The sequence below is a fragment of the Camelus ferus genome, chromosome 25 (assembly GCF_009834535.1).
Source record: "Camelus ferus isolate YT-003-E chromosome 25, BCGSAC_Cfer_1.0, whole genome shotgun sequence".
Lineage (NCBI taxonomy): Eukaryota > Metazoa > Chordata > Mammalia > Artiodactyla > Camelidae > Camelus > Camelus ferus.
The window spans coordinates 1,753,205-1,777,398 of NC_045720.1; the positions used below are offsets into that span (position 1 = coordinate 1,753,205).

A 24,194-nucleotide genomic window follows, 5' to 3' on the forward strand; every position below is an offset into this window, starting at 1 on the left:
AGTCGACAGTCATTCAGGAGCCCCGGGCAGGACGTCTGCCTGTGGGTGGGGGCTCTGTCACCAGGCTCCGGGGAGCCCAACTCTGAATCCTTAGGGCCGGGGCCCAGCGTGGGTCAGTGATGATGGTGTGGCCTGATGCTGGGCCTGAACCGTGGCTGAACCCATACCCAGCTCTCATAGCCTGTGTCCATGGCAGGGGGGGAGTCTCCTTCCAGGACAAAGCGGGGACCCTTGCACTGGGCCTGCAGGCCCTGGTGCTCTGTCGTCCCAGCTCCTCTGAGCAAGTGTGTGGGCTCGCGTGCTAGGCTGGGGCCCTGGCCCATGCTGCTGGCCCCTCACAACATGCTGGGGTCACCAGTGCTGGTTGGACCCAAGGGGAGCTGGGGGTGTGGAGGGAGGCACAGGGGAAGGCAGACACCACGCAGGGAGCTGGACTGCAGCTTCCATCCAGGCTGAGGTCCGTGCTGGCCCAGGTCTCAGTGGACCCTGCCTCCAGCGTGACCCTGCACTGGTAGGGACCACACCGATGGCCTCCTCTCCCGGGTGGGAACTACGTGGCTGTGGAAGTAGCATCAGAGCTGCATGGTGCTCCCTGGCAGCCCAAAGGGCAAATACCCAAGCAGGGGTGGGAGGGCGGGCTCATGAGTTCCGTCTGGACATCATCTACTGTGTTCGCCCCCCCACGCGTGTCCTCAGACACTGTCTCCCACTCCCCCCAACCATGCATGTCCTCAGCTTGGCCCTCTCCCCACCTCAGCCCCTGCGAGGCCTTTCCTTCCTCTCTGCCTCCATTCTTGCCTTTTCCTGTGTGGCTGTGTCTCACCTCATTGCCCGTCCGCTCTCAGCTGGGGCTGGAGCACCAGGAGGCGTCCTCCCTCACACGTGATTGCGGGTGGGTGACACTGATCTCAGTGGGGGTCACTCGGGTAGCTTGGGCTCTCGGGGCGTGGGCCTCTCGGGAGCTGGACTTCTGTGTCGGCTCAGGGCTCTTGGGTGAATGTTCTGACCAAGAAGTCATGAACCACATGACGTTGCCTCTTACGACCATCTCAGAAGTCACGTAGCCACGCCTCTGCCGCCCCCTGTGGCTGAGGCGGTCCTGAGCACGGCCAGATGCAAGGGACCTTGACCCACCGTGCATGTGGTGGGAGAAATGTTGCAGAATTTTTTGGCCAGTTTTTTCAAGCTGCCACAGTCCTGAAGCAGCAGTAGACGTGGCATCTTTGAGGAGCCAGAAGTGGGTGGCTACAGCCAAGTCTGTCGGTCAGGTGGGCCTGGGCCAGACCACACCAGCCCTTGGAGGCCTGGTAGATTGTTTGGGCTTCATTCCCCAGCAGTAGGAAGCCAGTGGAAGGCTCTGGAAGGGTGTGGCACGATGAGGGGAGTGGAGACCAGGGATTCTGGGGACAGAGCCCTATTCATGCACTCCTCGCCGTGGCCAGGCTCTGAGGCCGGCCGAACAGGGAGGGCTCTCAGCAGACCTTGACCCGCCGGCACACTGATCTTGGACATCCAGCCTCCAGACTGTGAGAAACCGCGCCCCCTGCTCCTGGGCCCCGGTGTGCGGTGCAGTGCCAGAGCGGCCGGCGCGGACGAAGCCAGCCCTGCTCATCAGCTCACGGAGGTTTGGTGGTTTCTCTTCGGCGACTGTGCGTACTGATGCTCTGAGCGTCTGTGTGGACCCCTGTTGTCCCTTCTCTTGGGTTGGTCCCTAGGAGTGGCCTTGCTGGTCAGATGGTGACTGTTTAACATTTTGAGTAGCCGCCAGACTGTTTCCCAGGGGCTGCACCTGTACCCCCCCAGGAGAGCGTGAGGGCTATGATTTCCCCACTCCTCCCGACCCTCATCAGCTGCCTGTGACCACAGCCGTCCTCCCACGGGCGCAGTGGCATCTCAGGGTGGATTGGACCTGTACATCCCGATGCCTGGTCATGTGGAGAGTTACTGACGTTGGTATGTTTTCTGTGAAGACTGTTTGGTTCTCCGCCCGTTTTTGAATGAGGTTACTTGTCTTTTTATTGTTGATTTGCTTCCTCCTTCCATAAGCTTCTTCCGGGCTCTGCTGCTCGCCCTCTCCTGGGCTTCTGCCCTCCCTGGTTTGGGCCACCTGTCGGCCTCCTTCACCGGCTCCTCCTTCCAGTGTCTTCTCCTGCTTCCTCCATGCCGGGGAATCAGGCATCAGCGGCGCCCTCCCGGGGCCCGTTGTCCACTGCAGAGACTTGAGGGGTGGCCTTGGTGCCCCGCACCTTCACCTAGCCTGGCTGGTGCTGCTGAAACGTGTCTCCCTTCCCCAGCTCCTGGCCACTCCACCTCTTCTCTGGGCCACATCTGGCCACGCTCCAGGTCCCCGCCTGTTCCTCCTCAGTGCAGCCTGGCTGGGCCTCCCCACTGCTGGTCCCCCTCGCCTTCCAGGTCAGGGTCAGCTCCTGTGCCCGAGCCTCCAGCTGTGCCTCCACGGCTGCCTCTGTCCGTCACCTGCCCTGGTGACCGTTTGTGTGTGATGCTGCCCCTTGCCCAGCCTGCTGACCCCAGCCACCCTCCAGCCTCAGCCGGGCAGCCCCTCCTCCTGCAGACTTGCCAGGCTGGGGGCGCCAGGGCTTGGGGGCTGCCTACGTGTCCGGCACAGAGGGTGGTGTGAGGTGGGAGTCCAGCCTGATGTTCCTTAAATGTGATTACCTAGTTGCTGCAACTCCATTTGTTGAAAAAAGACTGTCCTTTGAATGCCTTGAACACCTCGGCACCTTCTTCAGTGATTACTTGAACGTCTACATACAGGGGCACCTCGGGGTTATTCTGTGTCACTGATCTCTGTCCTCAGGACGGTGCCGTGTTGTCTTAATTACAGTTTCATGCGGAGCCTTGAAATCCGTTGGATCTGACCACCAGCTCTGTTCACCTTTGTTTGAAATTGTTAGGGATGCTCCTGGGCAGTTGTATTTCAGTATCAATTTTAGAATCTGCTTGTCAATTTCTGCTTTTTAAAAGCCTTTGATAATTTTGTAATTTTAAATCTGTAATTTAACAATTTATAATTTTATAATTTTAAGCCTTTTACAATTTTATTTGGGGTTACCTTGACTCTGCAAATCAATTTGAGGACTGATGTCTGAAGGACCCTGGGCCTTCCTAGCCGGGAAAGTGGCCGGCCCTTCTCTCATTTCTGTTTTTATTTCTTTCAGCAGTTCCTTGCGGGTTTTAGTGCACTGGTCTTCAGTGGATTTTGTTAAATTTATGGCCATGTTTTCATGCTTTTTATTCTAGTATAAGAGGTATCATTGTTTAAATTTCATCTTCCTTTGTAGATGCCCGTGCGTGTAGATGACCGGTCCTGCTGGTTGCCGCGCCCTGTGCCCTCGTTAGATTCCAGCTTCCCTAGGATTTTCCACGTCTGAGAACCTGTCTTCCGTGACAGAGGCAGTTTCGTGTCTTTGTTTTCAGTCCCCATGCTGCTCACCTCTTTTCCATGTTGCACTGTTGTAAGCGTGTCCTTTCACAATCAGAACGTCATAACCCGTAAAACGCCGCATGGAGGCAGGACGGTGGGCGCCCCGCCCGCCGCCCGCCGCCCCGCAGGGCCCGTGCTGGGCGGGCTTCACAGGCTCTTTCCCTCCAGCTGATCGTCTCCCTTTTCTCTTCTAGTTTCTTAGCTTTTACACGAGTGGGCGTTGAGTTTGGCCGGACGCTCTTTCTGCGTGGTTTTATTGAGGTGATTTCCCCCCTTTTCAATCTGTTCTATTAACACGAGGATTACAGTCACTGGTTTTTGGATGTCAGACCAACCTTGCCTTCCTTGGATGAACGCCTCTTGGTCGCAGGATGTTACCCTGTTTGTGGGCGGTTGGATTTGCGCCCCTAACACCCTGTTAGGGGCCTTGCTGCTGTGTTCCTAGGTGACCTGTGCTGCTCTTTTCTTTCAGGTTCTTTAATTAGATTTTGGTATCAGGGTGATGCTGGCTGCGTAAAATGGAAGTGTCCCTTCTTGTCTGTTTTCTGGAGGAGTTTGTGTGGTATCTATGTTACTGCTTCTTTAAATATTTGATAGTGAAGTCGTCTGTATTTTGGGAACGTTTTTAAGAACAAATTTAATCCCTTCAATAGATATAGAGCTATTTAGGTTTTCTGTTTCTTCTTGAGTCAGTTTTGATCATTCTTGTCTTTCAAGTAATTTCTCTGTTTCATCTTAGTTGTCAGATTTATTGACACGTGATTCATAAGCTCTCAGGAGCTTCCCACGTTCAGCCCAGGCCAGCCCGGTGCCCACACCCACTGTTGCTGTGTGGGGGTCCTGCAGGGAGTAAAGAGGGGTGTCTGAGCTGCAGCTGGAAGGCCAGGAGGTTCCCTGGTGTCTGCAGCCTGGAGCCAGGCCAGGGTCCTTCCCTGGCTTGGCTGTGTGAGCCTGCAGGAGGCCTGAGGGCAGGGTTGTCCCCCACCACTCTGTCCACAGGGGCGGCAGTCAACCTCACACCAGCAGGGTGCTGGGAGAGACCCCCAGCCTGGGTCTGGAGATGGGCGTCTCACCCGCAGCCCCAGAGGCCTACCCAGCAGGCTAAGGTTTCCTCAGCGGTGGTCCCAGGGCCATCTCTGCGGCCACCCTGCTCCCTGGGCCTGACTGGTGCTGCCCCCTGGGGCCTCTGCGGGAGGGCTCAGGGCTGGGCCCCAGTGGTGCAGGTGCCAACCCCATGGCTTGTGTGTGGGTCCGTGGAGTCCACAGGGTGAGGGGTGTGGTGACAGGGACCCGGGCTCACTGTGCACTTCCCTCCCTCCTGCCTCACCCGCCCACCCCTGCTTCCTCTCCTGTTTCCCTCCCTGGGCCTGCCTGTGTGTCCTTACTCCCATCTGGCCCTCTTTCCTCTGCCTGCTTCTTCCTTCCTGCTGGCTTCCCTCTCCCGTGTCCCCTTCGCACACCCGTGCCCGCTCTGCTGCTCCCACCAACCCCGCCCCCCCATCTTCTCTCCCCTCCGCCCCGCACGCTTGCTTGCCCCAGGCATGCAGCACAGCAGGAGACCAACCAAACCGTTGCAGCCAGCACCAGCGCCCTGAAGCAGATGGCCGAGCTCCTGCGGGGCTGCTCCCGGGTATGTTCCCTGGGGACTGGGGCGGGGTGTGGGGGCCAGGGGGCGGTGCAGCGTGGGGAAAGGATGGCCCACGTGGCTGCTTGGGGCAGAGGTCGCGTGTTCAGCCGTCCACTGGGCAGTGCCACAGGCCAGGCAGTGGTGTGGGTGTTGTGGGCTCCCAGCCCTCCTGGACAGGAGTGCCTCCGTCCGCTGGGCCTGAGACCCCTCCGCTGTTCCACACGCCCGCGATTTAACCATCATGGCCTGGGCGTGGGACCAGAGGCAGCTGCCTGGCCTGGCCTTTCACCCAGGGTCACGCCGCACCGGGCAGCGTCTCCCGCGGTTCTGTGGCCTTGGCGTTCGGGGACCTTTTTGTCTGTGGCTTTGTGCTTTATTCTTGCACTTATGCCTGCCTGAGGCATCACGGAGGGCAGGGCGGGGGCACTAGATTTGAGCTCTGGTCTTTCTGGGTCCAGAGCTGTATGTCACCAGGGCAGGAAAGCAGAGTTGAGCCCGTTGGAAATTCAGAGGGATCCCTTTTATAAAAGCAGAATACATCCTTCCTTCTTTCAGTCCTCCCATCCACCAGCTCGCTTTTTGTCTGTCTGTCCATCCATCCACTTACCCACCTGTCCACTGACTTACCCACCCATCCATCATCTAAGAACCCAACAAACATTTACTGAACACCTGCTCTGCCAGATGCTGGGAGAGGGATCCAGATGAGGTCCCCCATTACAGCTCTCATAGTCCCGTGGGAGGACGTGCTGTCCGGGCGGACTGCCAGGGGGTCACTGCTCTCTCAGGGAGGAGAGGCTGTGCCATCACCTGGAGCTGGGGTGGATCATGTGGGCTGGAGCTGGAGCTAGAGGGGTTCTGCCAAAAAGCACTGAATAACTCCCTGAGCTCTTAGGTCTGTCCTGGGGCATACATGTGGTGCTAATTACAAGAGCCTCACCTGGACACTGAAGCAGGCGCCACAGAGCTGTAGCCACACAAGGACTGGGAGGCCCAGATGGTACCCAGTGAGCCTGAGGGGCCTGTGTTGGAGAGCTGGTCTCGCTGAGACGTGGCCGGCCCACTGGTGCACCTGCAGCTCGCCCTCACCCATGGGCTTGCATGGGGTGCATGGTGGCAGTGAGGGGTGGGTTTTGTGACTTGAAACGCAGGGTCTGGGAAGAGGCCAGGGCCCTCCCGGGAGCTGACGGGAGGTGCTGGGGGCAGGAGGGGACTGGGAGCCCACGTCTGCGTCCTGGTCCAAGGACACTGGGACAGGCGTGGTCTGTCGGTGCCAGGCTGCGTGGTGAGAGACGAGGGCTTAGGGCTCCTGATGGCCGGTGGTGCTCACACACACCTGAGCGGGTGGTGCCAAGGTCCAGGGCCTGCTTGTGCGTCCCCTGGTTTGACAGTATGTCTTGAGTGCCGGCTCTGTGCAGGCATCATTCTGGACACTGGGGTGCAGAGACCAACAGGGGACGAGGTCCCATTCCAGCGGGAGGACAGTGGCCATGGAGGGGAGCCAAGGGGCTGGTGCTGGCTTGATGGACGGCTTGGTGACTGCAGCTCTGATGCCGGGGACAAGATGCAGCCTTGTGTGTGGTTGGGCACATGTGCTCTGGGGCCAGCGGCCTGGCTCCACCACCTGTGTGGACTGGAACAGGCCTCTGAGAACTCGGGCCCAGGATCTCCTGAGCTGTCAGATGGGGCTCCGAACTCACCTGAGTGGTACTGGAGACCAGACAGGCATGCTGTGCCGGGGCAGCTGGCTCCGCGGTCAGTGCTGACTGCGTGTTGGGGCTGGGCGGGGCTGGCGTCGGGCGATGCTGTCTGTGCTCACGGAGCCCTGCTGGTGTTTTTGGGGGATGGAGCAGGTGCAGTAGACATGGACGGGCCCGGTTCTAATGTGGGGGTGATGATGGCCGTGGGACTGGTGGTGGGTGGACCAGGGGCTGTGGGGCGGGCGCTGCCAGGAGTGGCAGGAGGGCGCAGGAGTGTAGGGACTGAAGTGCCCGAAGACAGTGGGGCTGCAGAGGCAGGACGAGGCCTCAGACCTGTGGAAGCCGTCCTCTCTCTGCAGCAGGAGCGCCTGCAGCTGGACTGCCTGAAAACTCAGCTCTCAGACGCCGTCCAGCGCTATGGAGTGGTGCAGAAGGTGAGGCGCCGGCAGGTGAGGTTGCCGGGCGGGTGGGGTGGGCTTGGTCCCCTGAGCACTCGCTCAGTCAGCCTGGCATGGTCCCATCCCCTGAAGCAGAGGACGGGCAGCCCCGCAGACACATAGCAGCCGCCGGGGTCCCGCTGGTGCGGCTGCGGCGCGTGCAGTGAGGGCTCTTTGACTTCTGGGGCACGGCCCAGGACAGTCCTCGCAACGGCCTCTTGGGAGGGGGGACAGCAGGTATCCCTCGTCCTGACAGGTGAGGAAACAGCCCCAGAGAGCCCGGGTGTGTGGAGGAGGCCGTCTAGCAGAGCGCCTGCCGAGCCCGGCCCGGCTCCCAGCTTTCCTGACATGTGGGGCGGCTCTCTTCTTGGGGCTGGAGCTGTGCTCTGCCGTCGGCCGTGGTCCAGTACGTCGTGTTTATCTGACGCTGCTGCTCTCTTTCTCACCTTTTCTGTTCTTCCTGTCTCCCTCTTCTTGTACTTTATCCGACAGAAAATTGCAGAGAAGTCCAGAGCCCTGCTTCCCACGGCACAGAGGGGTGGCAGACGGCAGGTGGGTACTGAGATTGACCATGGTCAGTGGCTGTTTGGGGACAGCATAGAGTCCGGTGCCACTGGGCTGCAGGGAAGAGCAGGGGGTACCAAGGGCAGGGGCCTCTGTTTGAGGACGTCACCTTGACAAATGACCTTTGAGGAAATTGGCATTTTTCCCTCAAGTCTCTAGCGCGGGCTTGATGAGGAAGGTAGATGGTGTTGACGTGTTGAAATGTCCCTAGATTATCAGAGAAGTGACAGAAAGAACTAACTTAAGATAAACTGTAGTAAAGCAAGGCTGTGTGTTATGCTGTGGGTGACACTGAGAGCACAAGAACGGGACCTGTAAGATGGGTTAACAGAGAGGAACAAGTGGAATAAAACAAAACTTGATTAATTTAAAAGCAAAAAAAGAGAAATAAGCAAAAAACAGGAAAAATAGGGAACAAGTTTTGAGATGGTGGACTTAACACCACTTACGTTAAATTGAAATGAGCGAATCCCTCCAGTTACAGGGCGCAGACTGTCAGACTCGGTTAGAAGGAAGATACTATGTAGTGCTTGCCAGAGGTGAACCTGAAATGTGAATCTAGAAAAGTGTTGAAAGTAAAAGGATGGAAGAAAGATTCATTATGCAACCATAAGGCAAAAGAAAACGGGCATGGCTGTATTAGCATCAGAATAGGTAGACGTCACGTGGAGGGGATGGTGGCGACACGGAGGTGCCTTGTGCAAGGACAAAAGGCTAATTCAAATGTAATTCTAAATTTATATGTAACTGTGTATGTATGTAATAATTGAGCATCAAATAATATAAATACAAAGCAAAACTGACAGTAGTAAAAGGGAAAACTCGTAAATCTACAATCACAGTTGGGAATTAGGACACACTTCCCTAAGTGAGTAATAAAATAGACCAGAAGGATTCAGCGAGGAAATGAGAGATTCAAATAATAACCTGACCTAATTGGAGTTTATGACAGCGTCCCACCGCGAGAGACCGGGTGTTCCTTTCAAGCGCACATACACGTACACCGGACATTAAAGCCAGTCTCAGCAGATTCTAAAGGGTTGAGTGTGTTCTCTAACCAGAGTGCAATTAAAGGAGAATCTGCTAACAAAAAAATCACTGGGGGGCTGAGAACTTAAAGAACACAATTTGAAATAACCCACGGATCAAAGAAGAAACCGCAGTGGAAATTAGAAATCATCTTGAACTGAACAAAGACGAAAGCGTAGCAGTTGGAGACTCAGTGAGGACCTGGCCCAGGCCCGGTGCCAGCCGCGTGGCTGGGGGCGCTGAGGGCTGGGGCACAACACTGCCGCTCCCGGCAGACTCTTTACCTCAGCTCGCCCACCCACACAGGTCACTTCACTGGATCCTTGACCCATATTGTGATCGGAAAGGCAACGAAGCTTCTAGAAGCCACCATGGGAGGCTGTCTTCACATCTACATAGTGAGCAGACGTTCCTTACACAGATGAAAATGTGCTGACTAGAAAGAGATGGTAGACCTGACTTTGTGAAATCTGTACACCCATAAGGGAATGAAGAGACACCCCACAGTGAGAGAAGGCGTTTGCACAACACATCTCTGAAAACAGTTACGTCCGTGATATATAAAGATCTCCTACAAATCAATAGGAACAGGCAGACAACTCAATTCAAAAGCACACAAGGGTGAACATCACAAGGCAGGGTGACCCACCACGCCTCATCACTGCACGCCTCACAGCTGCCGAAGCAACTGAAAATGCAGATAGACGCGCGGGGGAATACCACGTGTCGGTGAGGCCACGGGGCACCCAGAGATCTCGCCCACTTGACGGGAACCTTGCTGACGTTGGCCAGAGTGCGTCACCTTCCTACCTGTGACCTTGCAGCTCCACCCGAGGTGTGTGACCCGTAGGAACACACACACGTGTCGTGGAAGCACTCGGCACTGCGGGACACGCAGCCGGCTGGACAGGCACTTGTGCCAAGTCCGTAAGTGGAAGACACTCCTTGCTCTGTGGCCAGCAGGGCCCCGGTGGCAGCTTGGACGCGTGCTGAGCCCAAGGAGCGAGACTGAAGAGGACGGAGGTCGAAACTGGGCCAAACTAACAGGCAGAGTTAGAAGCCAGATGGTTTTCCTTGGTTGGGGACAGTGTAATGAGTGGGGGTCTGGAGGGCCACTTCTGGGGTCCTGGAGTGTCCGTACCTGACCCGAGAGTCGTTCCCTCACTCTGGCTGGCGTGCCTGTGCATTTCTGCTGTGTACGTTGGGCTGTTGCTGCCGTTTCGGTTGGATGTTTCTTAGAGGAGGAGGGTGGCCGCCGGTGCCCCTGAGAGACTGAGAAAGATTACGTCATTTCCGGGAACGTCGTGGGCTGACGTCCACGAGCTGACACTGCAGGGTTCAACCCCGGGGTGTGGCTGTGTCGATGCCCCAGACTTTGGGGCCACCGTCTGCAGGCGGAGGGTCCTGGCAGGAGTGGGGATGGCCGCTGCCCACCGGCTCTCCTCCGAGCTGAGCACTGGGTGTGGCTGCCAGCAGGTGGGCCACAGTCTCGGCCGGGAGCCGGGTCTGTCTCCCGCCAGGCCAGGCCCAGCCAGCGGGCAGTGCTGCTGCGCCCGGCTGCTGCCCCGGGGCCGGGCCGCGCTGCGCGGGGAGCGGGCGGCAGTCTGCGCCGTCTCGGGCAGCCTCACGCCTGCCGGGCAGTTCCCAGGCACCGGCGGTCGGTCCTGCCCCGTCGCGGCTTCTTCATTTAATGTGCGGCCGGGCAGGACCGAACGTCGCGCCAGACCTGTGTTCCGGGGTTTGCCGAGCCTCCAGAGGCTTCCATTCGTGGACAAGCAGGGCCGTTCACCATTTGGAGAAATCAGTGAGCAGCCGCAGACTCCTAGACAAGCTGTGTTTCCCAGGCCTGTGACTGGCCCTCGCCCTGACCCCCTGCCTGCCCTGCCGCCGGGTCACGGATGTTCCCACGTGGAGCCCTGGGTCGGAGTCCACGAGGAGGTGACCCGTCACTTCCCTACTTGTTGGCCCCGGGTGGAGGCCATGCTGAGCCCCCCCAGCGTGACCCCCGGCCTCCCTGAGCCTCCACTGGGCTCCATCTCTTCTCACGGGAAACCGCTCGGCCCTGCCCTCCCGCAGTCACGTTGGATTCGGAGCCTCTAACCTACGTGTCAGGATGGGACCGAAGCCCTTGGCCTCAGAGGGAAGAGAAAGCTGCCTTTGTTGGCGGCCCCGCAAGCTGGAAGACCATCACACGGCTGTCCCCTCTCTCTGGCCCCAGGGCCTTGCCAGCAAATCCTAATCCTGGCTTTGGAGCTCGAGACCCAAGCTGAGCCTTTGTGAGGAGGATAAAGGGCGCTTTCTGATCCTTTCAGGAGGAGGGCTGTGTTGGGACCAGGCATCTCAGCCATTTCTCCCTCCCTGGTCCCTTGTCCGGAGCTGCTCAAGGAGGGTGCCCAGTACTGGGGAGGCCAGGCCGCACGCCCGTGTCTGCAGGGAGGCCTGCACCCTTTGCTTCAGCTTTCCGGGGCTCCCACTGAAAGCCAGGCTCCCAGAGGCTGAACGTGACACCCCCTGCACTTCCTCACCGGCTTGTTGACTCCCTGGGTCAGCTGGCCCGTGGTGCTCACCGCAGGCTGTGCCCTGGAGCCCCATCCATGTCCTGCTGGCCGTGTTGTGCTGCCACAGCACTGCTGCGGGGGGCGCTCCTGCATCTAGGCCCTGAGGTGCACGGCCGGGGCTCTTCCCACCCAGGTTACTGGATTGACCAGGGAAACTTGCAGAAGCCCCTGCTCAGGCGGTGCCCTCAGGCCAATGGAATTGGGCAGGTGGGGGTCCGGGTGCCCTGTTCTGGAGCAGCCACTGCTGGGAGGGGTGCGCTGCCTGCGCCCCGTGACTCCGCCTGCACGGGCGGCTGGGGCACCCGGCGTCGCTCCTGGGCTTGCAGGCTGCGTCTGGTTCTCACGTGTGCTTCCTGGTTGGGACTTTACCTTTGTCTCATTCACCCCTTTCCGTGACTCTGGGACATGGTGGTGTCAGCCCCGCCTTATGGAGGTGAAGGTGGAGGCTTGGAGCAGTTAAGAGACTTGCCAGGACCACACAGCTAGGAAGCCATGGAGCTGAGCTTTTCCTGTTTGCTCGCTGCCCTTGCCGAGGGTGTGCGGTCAGTGAGGGGGGCCAGACGCCGTCACCGCTGCCAGGAGTGAGGGTTGTGCCCGGCACCGCGTGGACAGGAGATGGGTCGGGATGGGGCAGGCAGCGCAGCTGTTGTGTGCTGAGCAGGGGCCTTGGGTGGGGGTCACTGTTCCCGTTCCCTGGGGAGCACTGAGCCCTGAGCGGGTGTCTGCTGGCCCGGGCCTCCCAGTGGTGCCAGTGCTGGGCCAGAGCCTGATTCAGCTCTGGCTGCAGCGTGGGGCGGGGGAGCTGGGAGCCGCAGAAGGGGAGGCGGGGGGCGCGGGGCCTGGCGTGGGGCCAGCCTCCACCCGCTCCTGCCCGCCTGGCACTGCTCACTTCCTCCCGCCCACACGGAAAGGGGAGGTGATAATTGCCGCCTTGGACGAGCAGCGCTTGTCAACAGGTTTTTCAGATCTTTTATTTTATTTTCATCTATCCACATATTTACTTATTTAAAGGCCTCTGCTGACTCCCGGGGAAGAGGTCTGTGGGGAGGATGTGGCTTTGGGAGGAGGATGGGGTGATTGCGGACGTGTCACCCTGTGATGGGGCAGCGTGCCCATCCTGTGGGGCTGTGAGCGGAGTTGGAGGAAAAGGAGGCACCAGGCATCCCACTGTGTCCCTCTGCAGCCCCAGTGGTGGTGGTGGTCCTGTTACCACCAGGGCCTCCCGTGGGCAGGGCCACTCAGGGTGCCCGCTGTCCCCCACCCTGGATGCAGTCAGCATGTGCTTTCACGGTGTCACATGCCCTCCTGTGCTGGCATCTGTCAAACTGGTGCTATTTGTTGCTTTTGATGCGCAGGTGAGTACGTCTGTGCCCGGGGCTCTCCCCCTCCGTCTGCTCCATCTCCAGACCTGGCCCGGGAGGGCCCTTGTGGGCCTGACATGCAGGACAGAACGTGGATGTGTGTCCTCCTCCTGCTGACCCAAGGGGCACCTCCTGGGGGCACGGCAGGGCCAGAGCTGGGTTGTGGGTCTGTTGGAAGAACAAGCATGGTCCTGGAGCTGCCACCCGAGTCAGCCCCAGCCGGGGGGACCTGGAGGCCCCCCTTCCACCCCGAGTCCCATGTGTCACTTCTGCTGGCATCAGTGTGGCCCTGTGACCTGAGCTGCACAGGAGGGTTGGAAGCTAGTCTCCCTCGCAGGCAAACATCAGGGGCCAGGGGCAAAGAGGAAAGCAGAAGAGAGGCAGGTCGTGGCCTCTGCAGCCGCCTCCAGGGGGACTGATGCCGAGTCTGGGGATGTGGAGCCAGCAGAGGGTGGTCCTGTGGATGATGCCAGTCCTGCGTTCAGCCCCGTCCCGTTGCCCGACACTGTAGGAGGGGCTCAAGGGAGTTCTAGACTTGAGGGTGCCTGCCAGCTGTGTGCCCGGCACTGACCTCTGCCTCTAGGACAGCACTGCCCCTGGGCTGGGTGGGAGCCCGGAGTCCCGGCTTCACGTCTGTGATATGGGCTCCTGGCTGCTCCCTACGAGGTTTTCGGGAGCATCAGGGACACGCAGGAGGTGGGGAGCCCTAGCCGCCGGGCTGCCCTCCCGTTGCCCTTGTCATCTCATACATGTACACGCGGTAACACACACGGTGATCGTGCACACAGACTCAGCATGAGGAAACGCCCCGACTGGGAGGGGGCAGTGTGGGGGCCGTTACCTGCTGCCTGGCGGGAGGAGGGGGAGGGCGTGCAGATCAGTGGCTTTGTTGTTGCACATTTGCGGTTAACTTGAATGTGTTGTACGTGTGAAGTCGCGGCTCTGTGGGGGCCTGTCCCCATGTCCTACTCACCTCTGGAGGGGGCCGGGATCAATGCAGCCCCCCACAGGCACCCCGCACCCAACTCGGACCTGGCCCCTCAGAAGGGTGTCAGCTCTCTTGTACCCAGACTGTCCCATGAGGGAGCGAATAGGGCTTATTCAGGGGAGATGCCACTACTGAACTTTAAATTTTGGTAAATTGAAAAAATGAGTAAAGAATGAAACAACTTGAAAACCCCCCTCAGGCTTCCCTTCCCCGTGGTCCCGCCCCAGCTGGGGGCGGGGTGGTGGTGGAGGATTGTGTCCTGCCTTGTGACATCCATGCCTCGGTTTCCACAGCCCTTGCCTGGCAGCTGCTCTCCAGTCTGTAACCCGCTCTAGGATGGGCTTTCGGGGAGTTCACAGCCCCCAGATGAGAAGCTGGGGTTTGTGTTTGTGCATGTAGGGGCATTTTCTGGGGCTTCACAAAGAGGCTGGTGACCCCCAAGAGCTGGGAACATGGCAGCTGTGCTCTGCAGGGTCTTCCATGTGGCCCTAGCTTGGGAAGTGGATGTGGGGTCCCTGCAGCCAGGCCTGGGATGGCTAGAGGTGGGCACGTGGGCTGAAGGGCAGGGGCCTGGCATCTGCCCATCCCTGGTCCCTGTGCACCATTCATAGCAGCCCCAGCTCCCCATGGCCTTGTGGGGATGTCCCCCAGTGACAGGGTGGAGGTCCCAGGCCCCCCACCCCTTCAGGGCTGTAGAGCCCGGGCTCCTGGGTGCCTGAGCCAAGGCTGAAGCTGCCTGCTGGGAGCCCAGAAGGAAGATGCAGCCCCTCCTGGTGGCAGTGAGCTGTGTTCAGGCAACCACAGGTCCGTGTCTTCAGCAGAGCTCCCAGACCCCTCTTGCCGAGCTCGCCGAGGATGAGAAGATCTTTAATGGGGGTGACAGCGTGTGGCAGGGCCAGGAGCAGGTGCTGCTTCCAGAGATCACCGAGGAGGACCTGGAGGCCATTCGGCTGCGCGAGGAGGCAATCCTGCAGATCGAGGTGAGGGTGGCGTGTGGGTGTGTGCCAGTGTGTGTGCATGTGTGCGAGTGCACCCGGTATGCTCGGACTCCTGGCTGTGCTGGCTGTTGGCTCTCTCTGAGTGGAGGCTGGGTCAGCCCTGCAGGCTGACCAGTAGGCTGTGACCCGTCCCCCGTCTGAGGCTGGAGGGGCTGGAGCTGGGCTCCTAGGGCCTTGCCTGAGCTGTCGGCCTCCCCTTGGCCATCTGGCCACCAGGTGGGGAGAGCAGAGTCCAGGGACCCCGACAGTCTCACTCTGTGTCTCATCCCCACCACCTGGCATTTTCCTAACAGGGCTCAGCCCTCTGGCCTGGAATCCCCTGGCCACTTCCTTCACGGCACACCTGGATTTCCGGGAGGCTGTTTCGCTGATGAGGCCGTTCAGCACCTTGAGCAGTTCCCATTAGATGTGTTTTGAGTGGTGGAATGAACTGCCAGGAGACTGAACCTGTAATTTAGCAGTGCTGCCAGCAGGTGGCAGTGTTGTTGGAGGCGTGGGGTGGGGAGGGGGCCTGGGTGAGGGCTGCTTGTTCTTTGTTCTTCTCAAGCTCGCACATGTGTAACACGTCCCGCCGAATGTTCCTCTGGCCGCGGACAGTCTGTGACTACTGCCAGCGGCCTGCAGTCCCTTGAGCTGGGCACATGGGAGTCGGTGCATGAATGTGTGTGTGAGCACGTGGGTGGCTGTGTAGGTGTGGGAGCAGGGGTGCAGGTGAACGTGCGAGCCGGTGAGTGTGAGTGAGCGAGTGGGCCTCTCGCTCCTGACGCTGGAAGTGCCCGCAGGTTGTAGCAGGCGGGCCGCCCGGTGGAGACGTGCTAGCTCTGTGGGTGTGGGGGCCCTGCCCCCGGGTGTGGCTGTGGGCGGTGGGGCCTGAGCCTCAGGGGAGGCGGGTGTCCCTCCTCTCTCTGTGCCTCTGTCTCATCGCCCTGAAGCTCCCAGGGGCTGGGTTTCTGGAACAAAGTCCCGTAAAAGCAGCTGCTTTTAGAGGATCAGGGAACTGGCAAGATGGTGAACCGAGTCCCCGGCTCAGGACCTCTCGCCGTGGCTCTGACCAGCAGGTCCTGGACTCTTGAAGCCCTGTGAGGAGGTGGCGTTCCACTGCTCTACCTCTGGGGCCTGGGGGTGGGGAGGGCCTGTTTCCCCAGCCCCTGTCAGAGGGCCCTGCCTCAGCAGAGCCCCCGCTCTCCTCACACCCGACCTCGCTCCCCAGAGAGGAAGGCGGCCGTCTGGCCGGCCCTGGCAGGAGGCCTCTCCCTGTTGCTGAGATGGTCCAGATCAGGACCAGACACACAGAGAGGGCACGGGAGACCTGCTTTCCCTGGAAAGTCAAGAACAGATCAGGAGATGTTGCCCCAGTGCCCCGGGGGCTGTGAGGCCCCGGAGGCAGAGGGACCCGCATCTACCTTCAGCTCAAGAACCGAAACCCTCTCAGGAAGGGCCCCCGAGAACCCCTCGGGCTCGCCAGGGTCTGGACGTGTGCGTGGTGGGTGAGCGGCTGCTCGTGACTGACTGGGTGTGAGGCATGGGGGGGCAAAGGGAGCCCCCAGGAAAGGCCGGGGGCTCAGCTCTGAGGGCAGAGCGGCAGGAGGGCTTTGGGTGTGCTGGGGGTCTGGCGGGTGCCTGGGACAGCCTGCTGCAGCCGACGGGCTGAGGGAGGTGCCAGACACAGCTCTGCGGGTACAGAGGCCTTCAGGATGGGGTTCGGAAGAACTGAGACCCAGGCACTGCCAGCTCGTCCTGGTCCTCGTGTGAGCGGTGAATACAGGTGGGGCGGCGGGGGAGGGCGGCTCTACCGGGGTTAGCTCAGCTGAGGTGGAGGGGCCTGGGCTGGCGAGAGAGGGGCAGGGCTCTGCGCCGACCTAGGACCTCGGTTAACACGGGGCCAGCCTTAATTCAGCCTTGTCTGTGGCCCTCAGCGGGCTGGGGGTTTGTGGGGGGCCGTGGGCAGGACCCGAGGCCAGCCTCACCGTTCACCTGTTTCATCTGCAGTGTGGGGTGATGTGGGCGGGCAGGTACCGGCCAGAGGGCAGTGGCGTGGGAGCCAGAGTCAGCATCATGGTCTTGGGAGGCAGCCTTCGGTGAGCACTGCACCTCCCTCCCTCCCTCTTACAATCTTTGGAAATGGGAAAAACAAATGCAAACTGCCATTAGTCATTTAAAAAGCCCTCCCCCAGGTTTGCAGCTGTCCTGGTAACAACGCATCTCAAACAGGACTGGTATCGGAGGGGCCACGGCGCCCAGCCAGGAGCTCGTGCAAGTGACAGCAGCAGAAACCCAGTCTGAGGGCTGGTGGGCATCCCCAGGTCCCTCCGGGGACAGCCTGAGCCTGGCTGCTCAGGTTTCGGGGGTTGTGGGTCCAGAGCTGCAGGGCCTGCGGGGGCCGGGCTGCGGTGAGTGGGCAGGTGTTCTGGGGAGGGGGCTGGGAACAGCCCCAGGGAGACATGTGTTTCTCACCTGGGCCAGTGGCAGTGTCTCCATGTGGAAACACGTCACTGTTCCCCACCGCCCCCCCCCGTCTCATTCTCCCCACTGCCCCCCACATGCCCAGGGGCATTTTGGACTTGCATGGATATATGCATTCAGAGTGTCACCGGGTGAGACATGGGGTCCCGGGGAGCCCCTTTGAGGCCCTGGTCTGCCCTCAAGGACTTGCCTACTGTGGGGGGGAGTGGACAGAGGGGGAAACCGAGGCCCCAAAAGTGGCATTGAAGTCACAGCGACAGCTGCGTCGTGTCTGATTCCCCCGTACTTCTCTCTCTGTCCTGCCTCTTGGCCGGGGATGGGCGCTTGTGGGGTGCACGCTGGGCCCCGCACGGCCCAGTGCTGAGGGTGCAGGGCTGATGGGTCCACTCGGTGTCCCCGTCCCTTCCCCTCTCCCCCTCCTGGCTCATCTTACTGGACGAAACAAAGTACCAGACTAGGGTGCCTTGTCCTGGCTTCAGGCCCAGCTGTCTCCTGACTGGCTGGGTGACCTTGAACCTACCACCCACCTCAGTTGTTTCATCTGGGAAATGGGCTGGTTGAGGGGTGGCCACCCTCTCGAGGCCCTGCCATTTCAGATGGCCCATGAGGTGCTCTCAGGGGCCAACGGGCAACTTGGCTTGCTGGCAAGGGATCAGGCGGTGAGTGGGCAGGAGACCAAGGGGTGCCCCAGCCTGTGATTCTGGGCGCTTCCCGGGCTCAGTGGGCCCACCTAACCTGCCCAGTTAGGTTCCAGGTGAGGGTGTCCTGCCCCAGGGGCTCCGTGAACACCTCCACCCAACCTCCCTGGGCAGCCTGTCCTCTCTGAGCACAGAGTGTCCTTTCAGACCCTTGCGGGGCTTCCCACTTGTGGGCATGACATCCCATGTCCCTCCCCTGGCCTGGACCCCTGAGATGGCCCCTGTCCCCATCCCCATTGCCCCACGACACCACCCCCTTGCTCAGATGCCCAGAATGAGCCTCACCTGCTGCTGCCATGGCTGCTGCCTCCTGGAAGCCCTCCTGGGTCCGGACGTTGCTGGCTGCTGGCCTCCCCTGCTGTCTGCCTGGAGCTGCAGAGGCGGCCCAGGTGACGGAGGGCTGTGTCCCTGGTGTTTCAGGAGCTGGCTCCCTGCCTGAGGATGGCAGTACTTGGCCTGCAGGCTCCCAGGGTGCAGGAGACCCCTCTACACACCCCCTCCAGCCAGAGGAGCAGGGAGACTGCAGAGTGGCCAGTCATGAGGGGGGGCACGTGGCCCCGGGACGCATGCGGCCCTGGCACGCGCTCACGTGGAGCCACGGCGTGGCACCCACTTCCCGCCGGGCAGGGCACATGGCTGGCCTCGTGGGGTCTGAGCCCTGATCCTAGCACTGTAGGCAGCCCTGGCTCCACCCGGCGAGGCGTGTCAGGAGGACTGTGCCGGGCAGAGGTGAGCTCCGCGCGTGCAGGACCCGGGCCCGTGGGCAGGTCCTCCCGACGGGGTGCTCGTGGCACCGGCCCCCTCCGCCGAGCCTGGCGCTCCTTTCTGGGCTCCTTCTCCCCGATTTGAGGTGGCTGGTCTCTGGCCTCCCAGCCGAGGGCAGTTCCCTGACACAGGTCCCAGGTGGGCCAGGCCCACAGGGCCCCCGCACTCCCAGGAGCCCTTCTGGAGCAGAGAGAAGAGGGAAAGCCCGTGTCCTTCCCGCTGCCGAGAACGGGAGCTTTAGTCGGTTTGAGCAGCGGTGCTGCGGCTGGGAAGAGCAGTCTGGATGCGGCATCGGGTGGGGGGGGGTCCGCGCCCCCAGTTAAGTCGTGTCCAGGAGGTGCTGCCCTCCCCACCATGAACCATCGGGTGACCGGGCACTGGCAGCTCTGTCCCTAGGCCTGTCTGCTGCCCCTCGGCGGTCTCTCAGTCCATCCCAGCTGTGCCAGGGCCGGTACAGGTGTCGCCAACCGGCCCCACCTCCTCCTCGGCCTTGGCCATCCCCTGAGAGTCTGGCCTGCAGGGCAGGGTGCCCGCTGCCCGTATCCACTGGCCGTGTACCCTCCACCTTATTCCTTCTGCAGCTGAGCACGTGGGGCCCCAAGAAGAAGCTGGGGTCCCTTCGGGCACACAGCAAGGCCGTGGCCGGCCTGGGCAGAGCCAGCTCCCCCAGCTGGCACCCCCTCGCATCCCTCATGGTCTCAGGGCCCCTCTGTGAGTCTGTCTCGTAGTCCTATGGGGTGGTCAAAAATGCGGGGCCCTCAGCTAGTGGGCTGCAGGGTGCCTGGCAGGCTGGGAAGTGGAGCGTCCCGGGTGCCACTGCGGTGACCCCCTGGGGCTGCAGGATGACCTAGGGCTGGGTGACGGGGGGTGGCCTCTCTGGCGGGGCAGGAAGGGTGCCTGCCGGTCCACACGACACTCCAGCGAGGCCCCTTTTCTGGGAGACCCGTCCTCCCCAGGGGCGGGAGGCAAGGCCTCCGTTGCTTCCTTCCCCCAGGGACAAGGCCGCCCTCAGAGCCCATGTTCTCCCCCTGGCCGCTGGCTTGCCCAGTGTCCCCACAGCTGTGTCTGGCTTCAGATGCTCACAGCTGACCCCTCTTTTGTCGCTGCAAGGCTGTCCCTCAGCTCTGCTGGGCACCAAGTGCTCCCTGCGCTCCCGCTGCCCTGCTTTCCCTCCTGCCAGCTCTGGGTCCACGGCCTCCCGGGACCTCTGCGGCCTAAAATTTCAGTTTCCCCACTGTGTTGTCTAGCATGCTGTTTAATTAATTATCTTGTTGCTTCTCTTCCTCCAGGAGAATGTACCCCTTCCGGGGGCAGGGATTTTTGTTTTAGTCACTGCAGTGTTCCTAGCACCCCAAAGGGCACTCAGTGACTGTCTCTAGGACAAACAGATGGTGGGGGGATGGACGGATGGATGGATGGGTGGGGGTGTGGTGATGGGTGGGGGGGCACTGGGGGATGGCAGGTGAATGGGCGAAAAGCTGCAAGTGTTGGGACTCCGCAGACTTGTGTTTTGAGAAAAGGGCTCTGCCGCCTTTATTTGTGTGTGTCTTCTCATCCGCCCCCACAGCAGCCCTGTGAGAGGGAGCGCCCCCATGTTCCAGTTTTATCAGAGATGCAGTGGCGTCTCAGAGGAGTCGCGTCACTTGGCTGTGGCGGAGCTGGGCCTCGAGCCCAGGCTGCCTGACTCGAGAGCAGGGCTGTTCTGACGGCGATGCTCTGACACCTGCCTCTTCCTGAGGTGAGGGTACGGCAGGTCACTGAGGTCGCCCCACGAGGCTGTCGGTGGCGGAGCCCAGGAGCCAGCCCGTGAGGCCCAGCTCCATCCACCCGCGGGCAGCCGCTGAGCTCTGGGTGAGGTGGGCTCTTCCTTCCTGGAGGGCAGGGCAGTGCCCACCCCAGGGGCTGGGGGGAGGTGGAACGAGATGGGCACGTGCCCTCAGCCACTGCCAGCACGTAGGGGGCTTGCCTGGCACTGCCCAGCCGCATCTGCCCACCGGCCTGGGTGGCCGTGTCTGCGCCAGCCCAACTCACCTGATCTCACCTGTGAGGCCTGGCGCCCCGCTCCCTTCCTGAGCTGGTGTGTCACCTGGCCCAGGTGCGCGCTCAGCTGCTCTGTTACCATGGCTACCTGGCAGGTCGGGAAGGAAGAGGCTGGGGTGAGGAGGGGCCAGGAAGGGCCTCCAGGCTGAGCAGAGCCTGTCGGGGCCCAGCCACCCTCTCCAGAGCTGGCATCGTGCAGCTGGAATGCAGAGGAGAGGTGGTTATGGTTAATACTTAGTTCTAAATATGTGAACACATCAGTAGATGAAGTTTGGCTGTTCCGCGAACTGGAGGAGTCATCTCTGTGGGAGGACGGCTGCCGAGGTCCTGAGCTTGAGAAGAGACTGCACGATAGAGAAAAAGCGCAGTGGTGCTTTCTTTCCCTTCGTTCTTAGAAGTGGAGGGAACGCAGACGCACACGCGCACGCATACACCGAGGCTTTATGGCGTCCTGCGCAGGGCTGCTATTCTGCAGTGCCAGTGGAGGAGAGAAAGAAGGTTCTGCGAGCGCTTTTAATGAGTTCTAGTTTTAGAAGCAATCAGGAAAATAATTGCATGATTTAAACATTTAGTAACTGAAGGTGTTTTTATAGTCTCTCTGCTCTCTGGTGCCCACGCCTGGGCACATGGCTCCCAATGCCTGCCGCCCTCATGCACCACAGCTGGGGCTGCTCAATGCCCCTGGGGGCTCCATCCCAGGGCAGCTCTGGGGGGCTCCTGGGCTCTCAGCCCCTCCACCCTCCCAGTGACCAGCCTGGCCTGCAGCCTGCACCCTAGGACTAAGGCCTGGACTTCTGCCCGGAGCTTGGTCCCCACCCTGGCTCCTGGTGGGATCCAGGTCTCTGGTGCAGCCCCCCAGAAGGGCTGGGACCTGAGCCCCACCTGCCCTTGGCATCCTCCATCGGGAGCCGAGGCCGGCCTAGATGCCCAGCGTGGTGACCAGAAGAACACCTGGCCATGCTGTTGCCTGTGCCCAGACACTCCTCCTCTGCCCACTGTCCCTGCTACTGAGGCTGCCCTCTGCGCCCCCTCCCCCGGCCCCTCCCGCCCCCGGCCCTTCAAGTCTCCCCACAGCCCAGTCCCAGCATCCGTGAGGGATCTTGGAGGAGGAGGCACAAGCCTAGAAACTCGTTCACGGGCAGGTGGCCAGGGGCTGGGGGTGGGTACCACAAATTCCCCCACCCCACATCTAAGGCCACGCCTGCTCTCTCTACTAGGAAAGTCTGGGTGGGGCTCCCTGCCCCAGGCCAGAGGCTGTGAGCCCACAGGCTGATGATCTGGCTGGGAGCTGAGATCCTGGGGTCCCCATGGTCTGAGCAGCCCCTCTGAGCCAGTCTGGTCGTTCCCTGAGATCACATAGGCAGCTGCTGTCTGAGGGTACAGGAGGGGTTTGCCGCCCCAGGCTTGCCACCCCAGGCTTGCCACCTACTTCTTGTCTGCTCTGGGTGGAGGGCGCCCCCTGCTGACACCCTCGTGGTGGCCAGAGGTCAGGGTTAGGCCCCACATAAGTCCGTGTGTCAGCCTGGCGCCCAGCAGCATCGTCCTCCTCCAGCCCTCACTCCGCCAGCCACCAGACCTGGCGGAGACCAGCTGGAGCATGTGGGGCCCTGGGACACCCTCACAGCCCTTGTTCCCCCAACACAGCTTCCTTGCTTTTGGGGCAGAGAGAGTCTTTATTCCAAGGGCTTGTTTCAGGAGGTGGGGGGCTTTTGAGTAAGGAGACCACTGTGACGTAAGCTGTCCTAGCAGCTTGAGAATCGGGGACATGGGTTCTCTTCTGCAGGGCAAACAAAACTGGAAGAAATGGGCTGAAAGGGCCCTGGCTTGGGCTGTCTGCAGGGGGCCCAGGTGAGGGTGGGGGCTGAGCTCAGATTTGGTCACCTCGCCTTTTGTCCTGTCTGGTCAGGGGGATGAGCGGTTCGGCTCATCGTGTGTGAGGCACAGGATGGGAGCTCGGCCCTGGGTTTGGCCTGGTCCTGGTGAGTCTTGTTTACATGACACGGGGAAAGGGCCCCTGCAGAAAATGTTTCCTGGAACACAGTGTGTGGAGTTGGGGCCGGGTTCCAGGAGCCCAGCCTGAGTGTTCCAGACCAGGGAGATTTGTTCACCACTGAGCAACTCGTGGTCACGGGTCCCAGGGCGAAGCTGGGCCTCAGGATGGTCAGCTGGGGGCGTGGGGCTGGCCTTGCTCCTGGAAGTCAGCTGAACCATTTGCAGAGAGGTCGGTGAAGGTCAGTGGTCAGAGTCTCAGGCATCTTAAAAAGAGGGAGGCTGGAAGTGAAGAATGGGGTCCGTGTCAAAGGTTACGTGAACTCCCGAGAGGTCAGTGAGCGGAGACCTGGGGGCAGCCCTGAGGGGAGCTTTCGGAAGCTAGGACGGGGGTGCCCTTGGAGCGCCGTCCGGGGTAGGTCACCCACATAAGGGCCTGCCTCCTCTGTGCTGCTTCACTGTGTACCCAGTGCTCTGGGAACCAGGGCACAAGGGGCGTCCAAGTATCTCAGCTCAGGCAGCTGGACTGAGTCGTTGCCGGTCCTGGTCACCACTTTGCTGGGCCAGCCAGAAGTGGACGGCATCCGCTGTGGCCCACCTGGCTCTGTCTGTCCCACTCCCGACACTCTGTGTTCATCCTGGAAGGCGCTGCTGGTGTGCTGGGAGGGCAGCCAGGCCTTGGGTGGACACCCCCAGCCCAAGATGTCAGGCCAGCGATGGCTCCTGGCGGCCGTCCTCGGCCACAGCCCTGACTGTGTTCGGAGGGCTGCTTCCTACAGAAGCATCACTGGGGAGGAGCCAGGCGCTGGCGGTGGAAGCAGTTTGTAAAGCTGGTCGGCAGCCACACACCAGTGTGTTTGCAACAGTTGGAGAATTGCCTTGGCCGCTGCGTCTCCCCAGGGGCCTCCCCTAAAAGCCCGGGGTGTGAGCTGGACTGGGGGCCTCGTGTTCCATCCCAAGCTGTCCTGGGTTATTGGGGTCAGTGCTGCTCCAGACCAGGAACACCTACTACAGTAGCCATGTGTCCCCACCACGGCCAGGCCACAGTGATGTCCAGCGGCTCCTGCACCCACCCTACCCCAGCAGGCAGCCTGGGGTCTCGGGCCCCCAGGGGCACTGGGCTCACGACCCCTGCTCAGCAACTCCCTCCCTTCCCCCTTCGCCGAGGCTGTGTCTGTGTGCCCGCGGGAAGGGGTACAGGGCGCACGCGTTAAGCCCGTCAGTGTCAGCGCCGGCTGCAGACACCACCTCCCTGGGGTGCACGGCATTGTGGCTTCCGGGGGAGCCCAGGGTCAGGGGGGCCAGGCAGCGTGAATGTTGGTGCCAACACTGACCAGCCTTAACCTCTGGTGACTCGAAATCCCTGCCTGCCCGGTGTGGGAAGGGGCACCAGCAGTGTGCCCACTCGCGGCAAGCCCTGTGTGAGAGGCCTCTGCCCATGGTAGGCCCGGACCTGTGCAGTGGCCGGAGTCAGGGTGGGGGTGTGGCTGGCCGGCGCTCAGCTTGACCGGCCTCAGTCTGGAAGTTGGAGG

General features: G+C 61.0%; 1 protein-coding gene across 9 annotated transcripts in view; it reads left to right on the forward strand.

Moving 5' to 3' along the window:
* TSNARE1 (t-SNARE domain containing 1) overlaps nucleotides 1-24,194 on the forward strand; it is an 87,392-nt gene that overhangs the window by 52,504 nt on the left and 10,694 nt on the right. For 4 of the 9 annotated variants that reach the window (XM_032468193.1, XM_032468191.1, XM_032468190.1 and 1 more), the window contains 4 exons: nucleotides 4,985-5,075; nucleotides 7,132-7,221; nucleotides 7,702-7,761; nucleotides 14,528-14,689. In XM_032468193.1, coding sequence (XP_032324084.1) covers nucleotides 4,985-5,075; nucleotides 7,132-7,221; nucleotides 7,702-7,761; nucleotides 14,528-14,689 — 403 coding nt within the window. The remainder of the gene's footprint in view (nucleotides 1-4,984; nucleotides 5,076-7,131; nucleotides 7,222-7,701; nucleotides 7,762-14,527; nucleotides 14,690-24,194) is intronic. The other 5 variants (XM_032468192.1, XM_032468194.1, XM_032468195.1 and 2 more) reach the window with 5 other exon arrangements.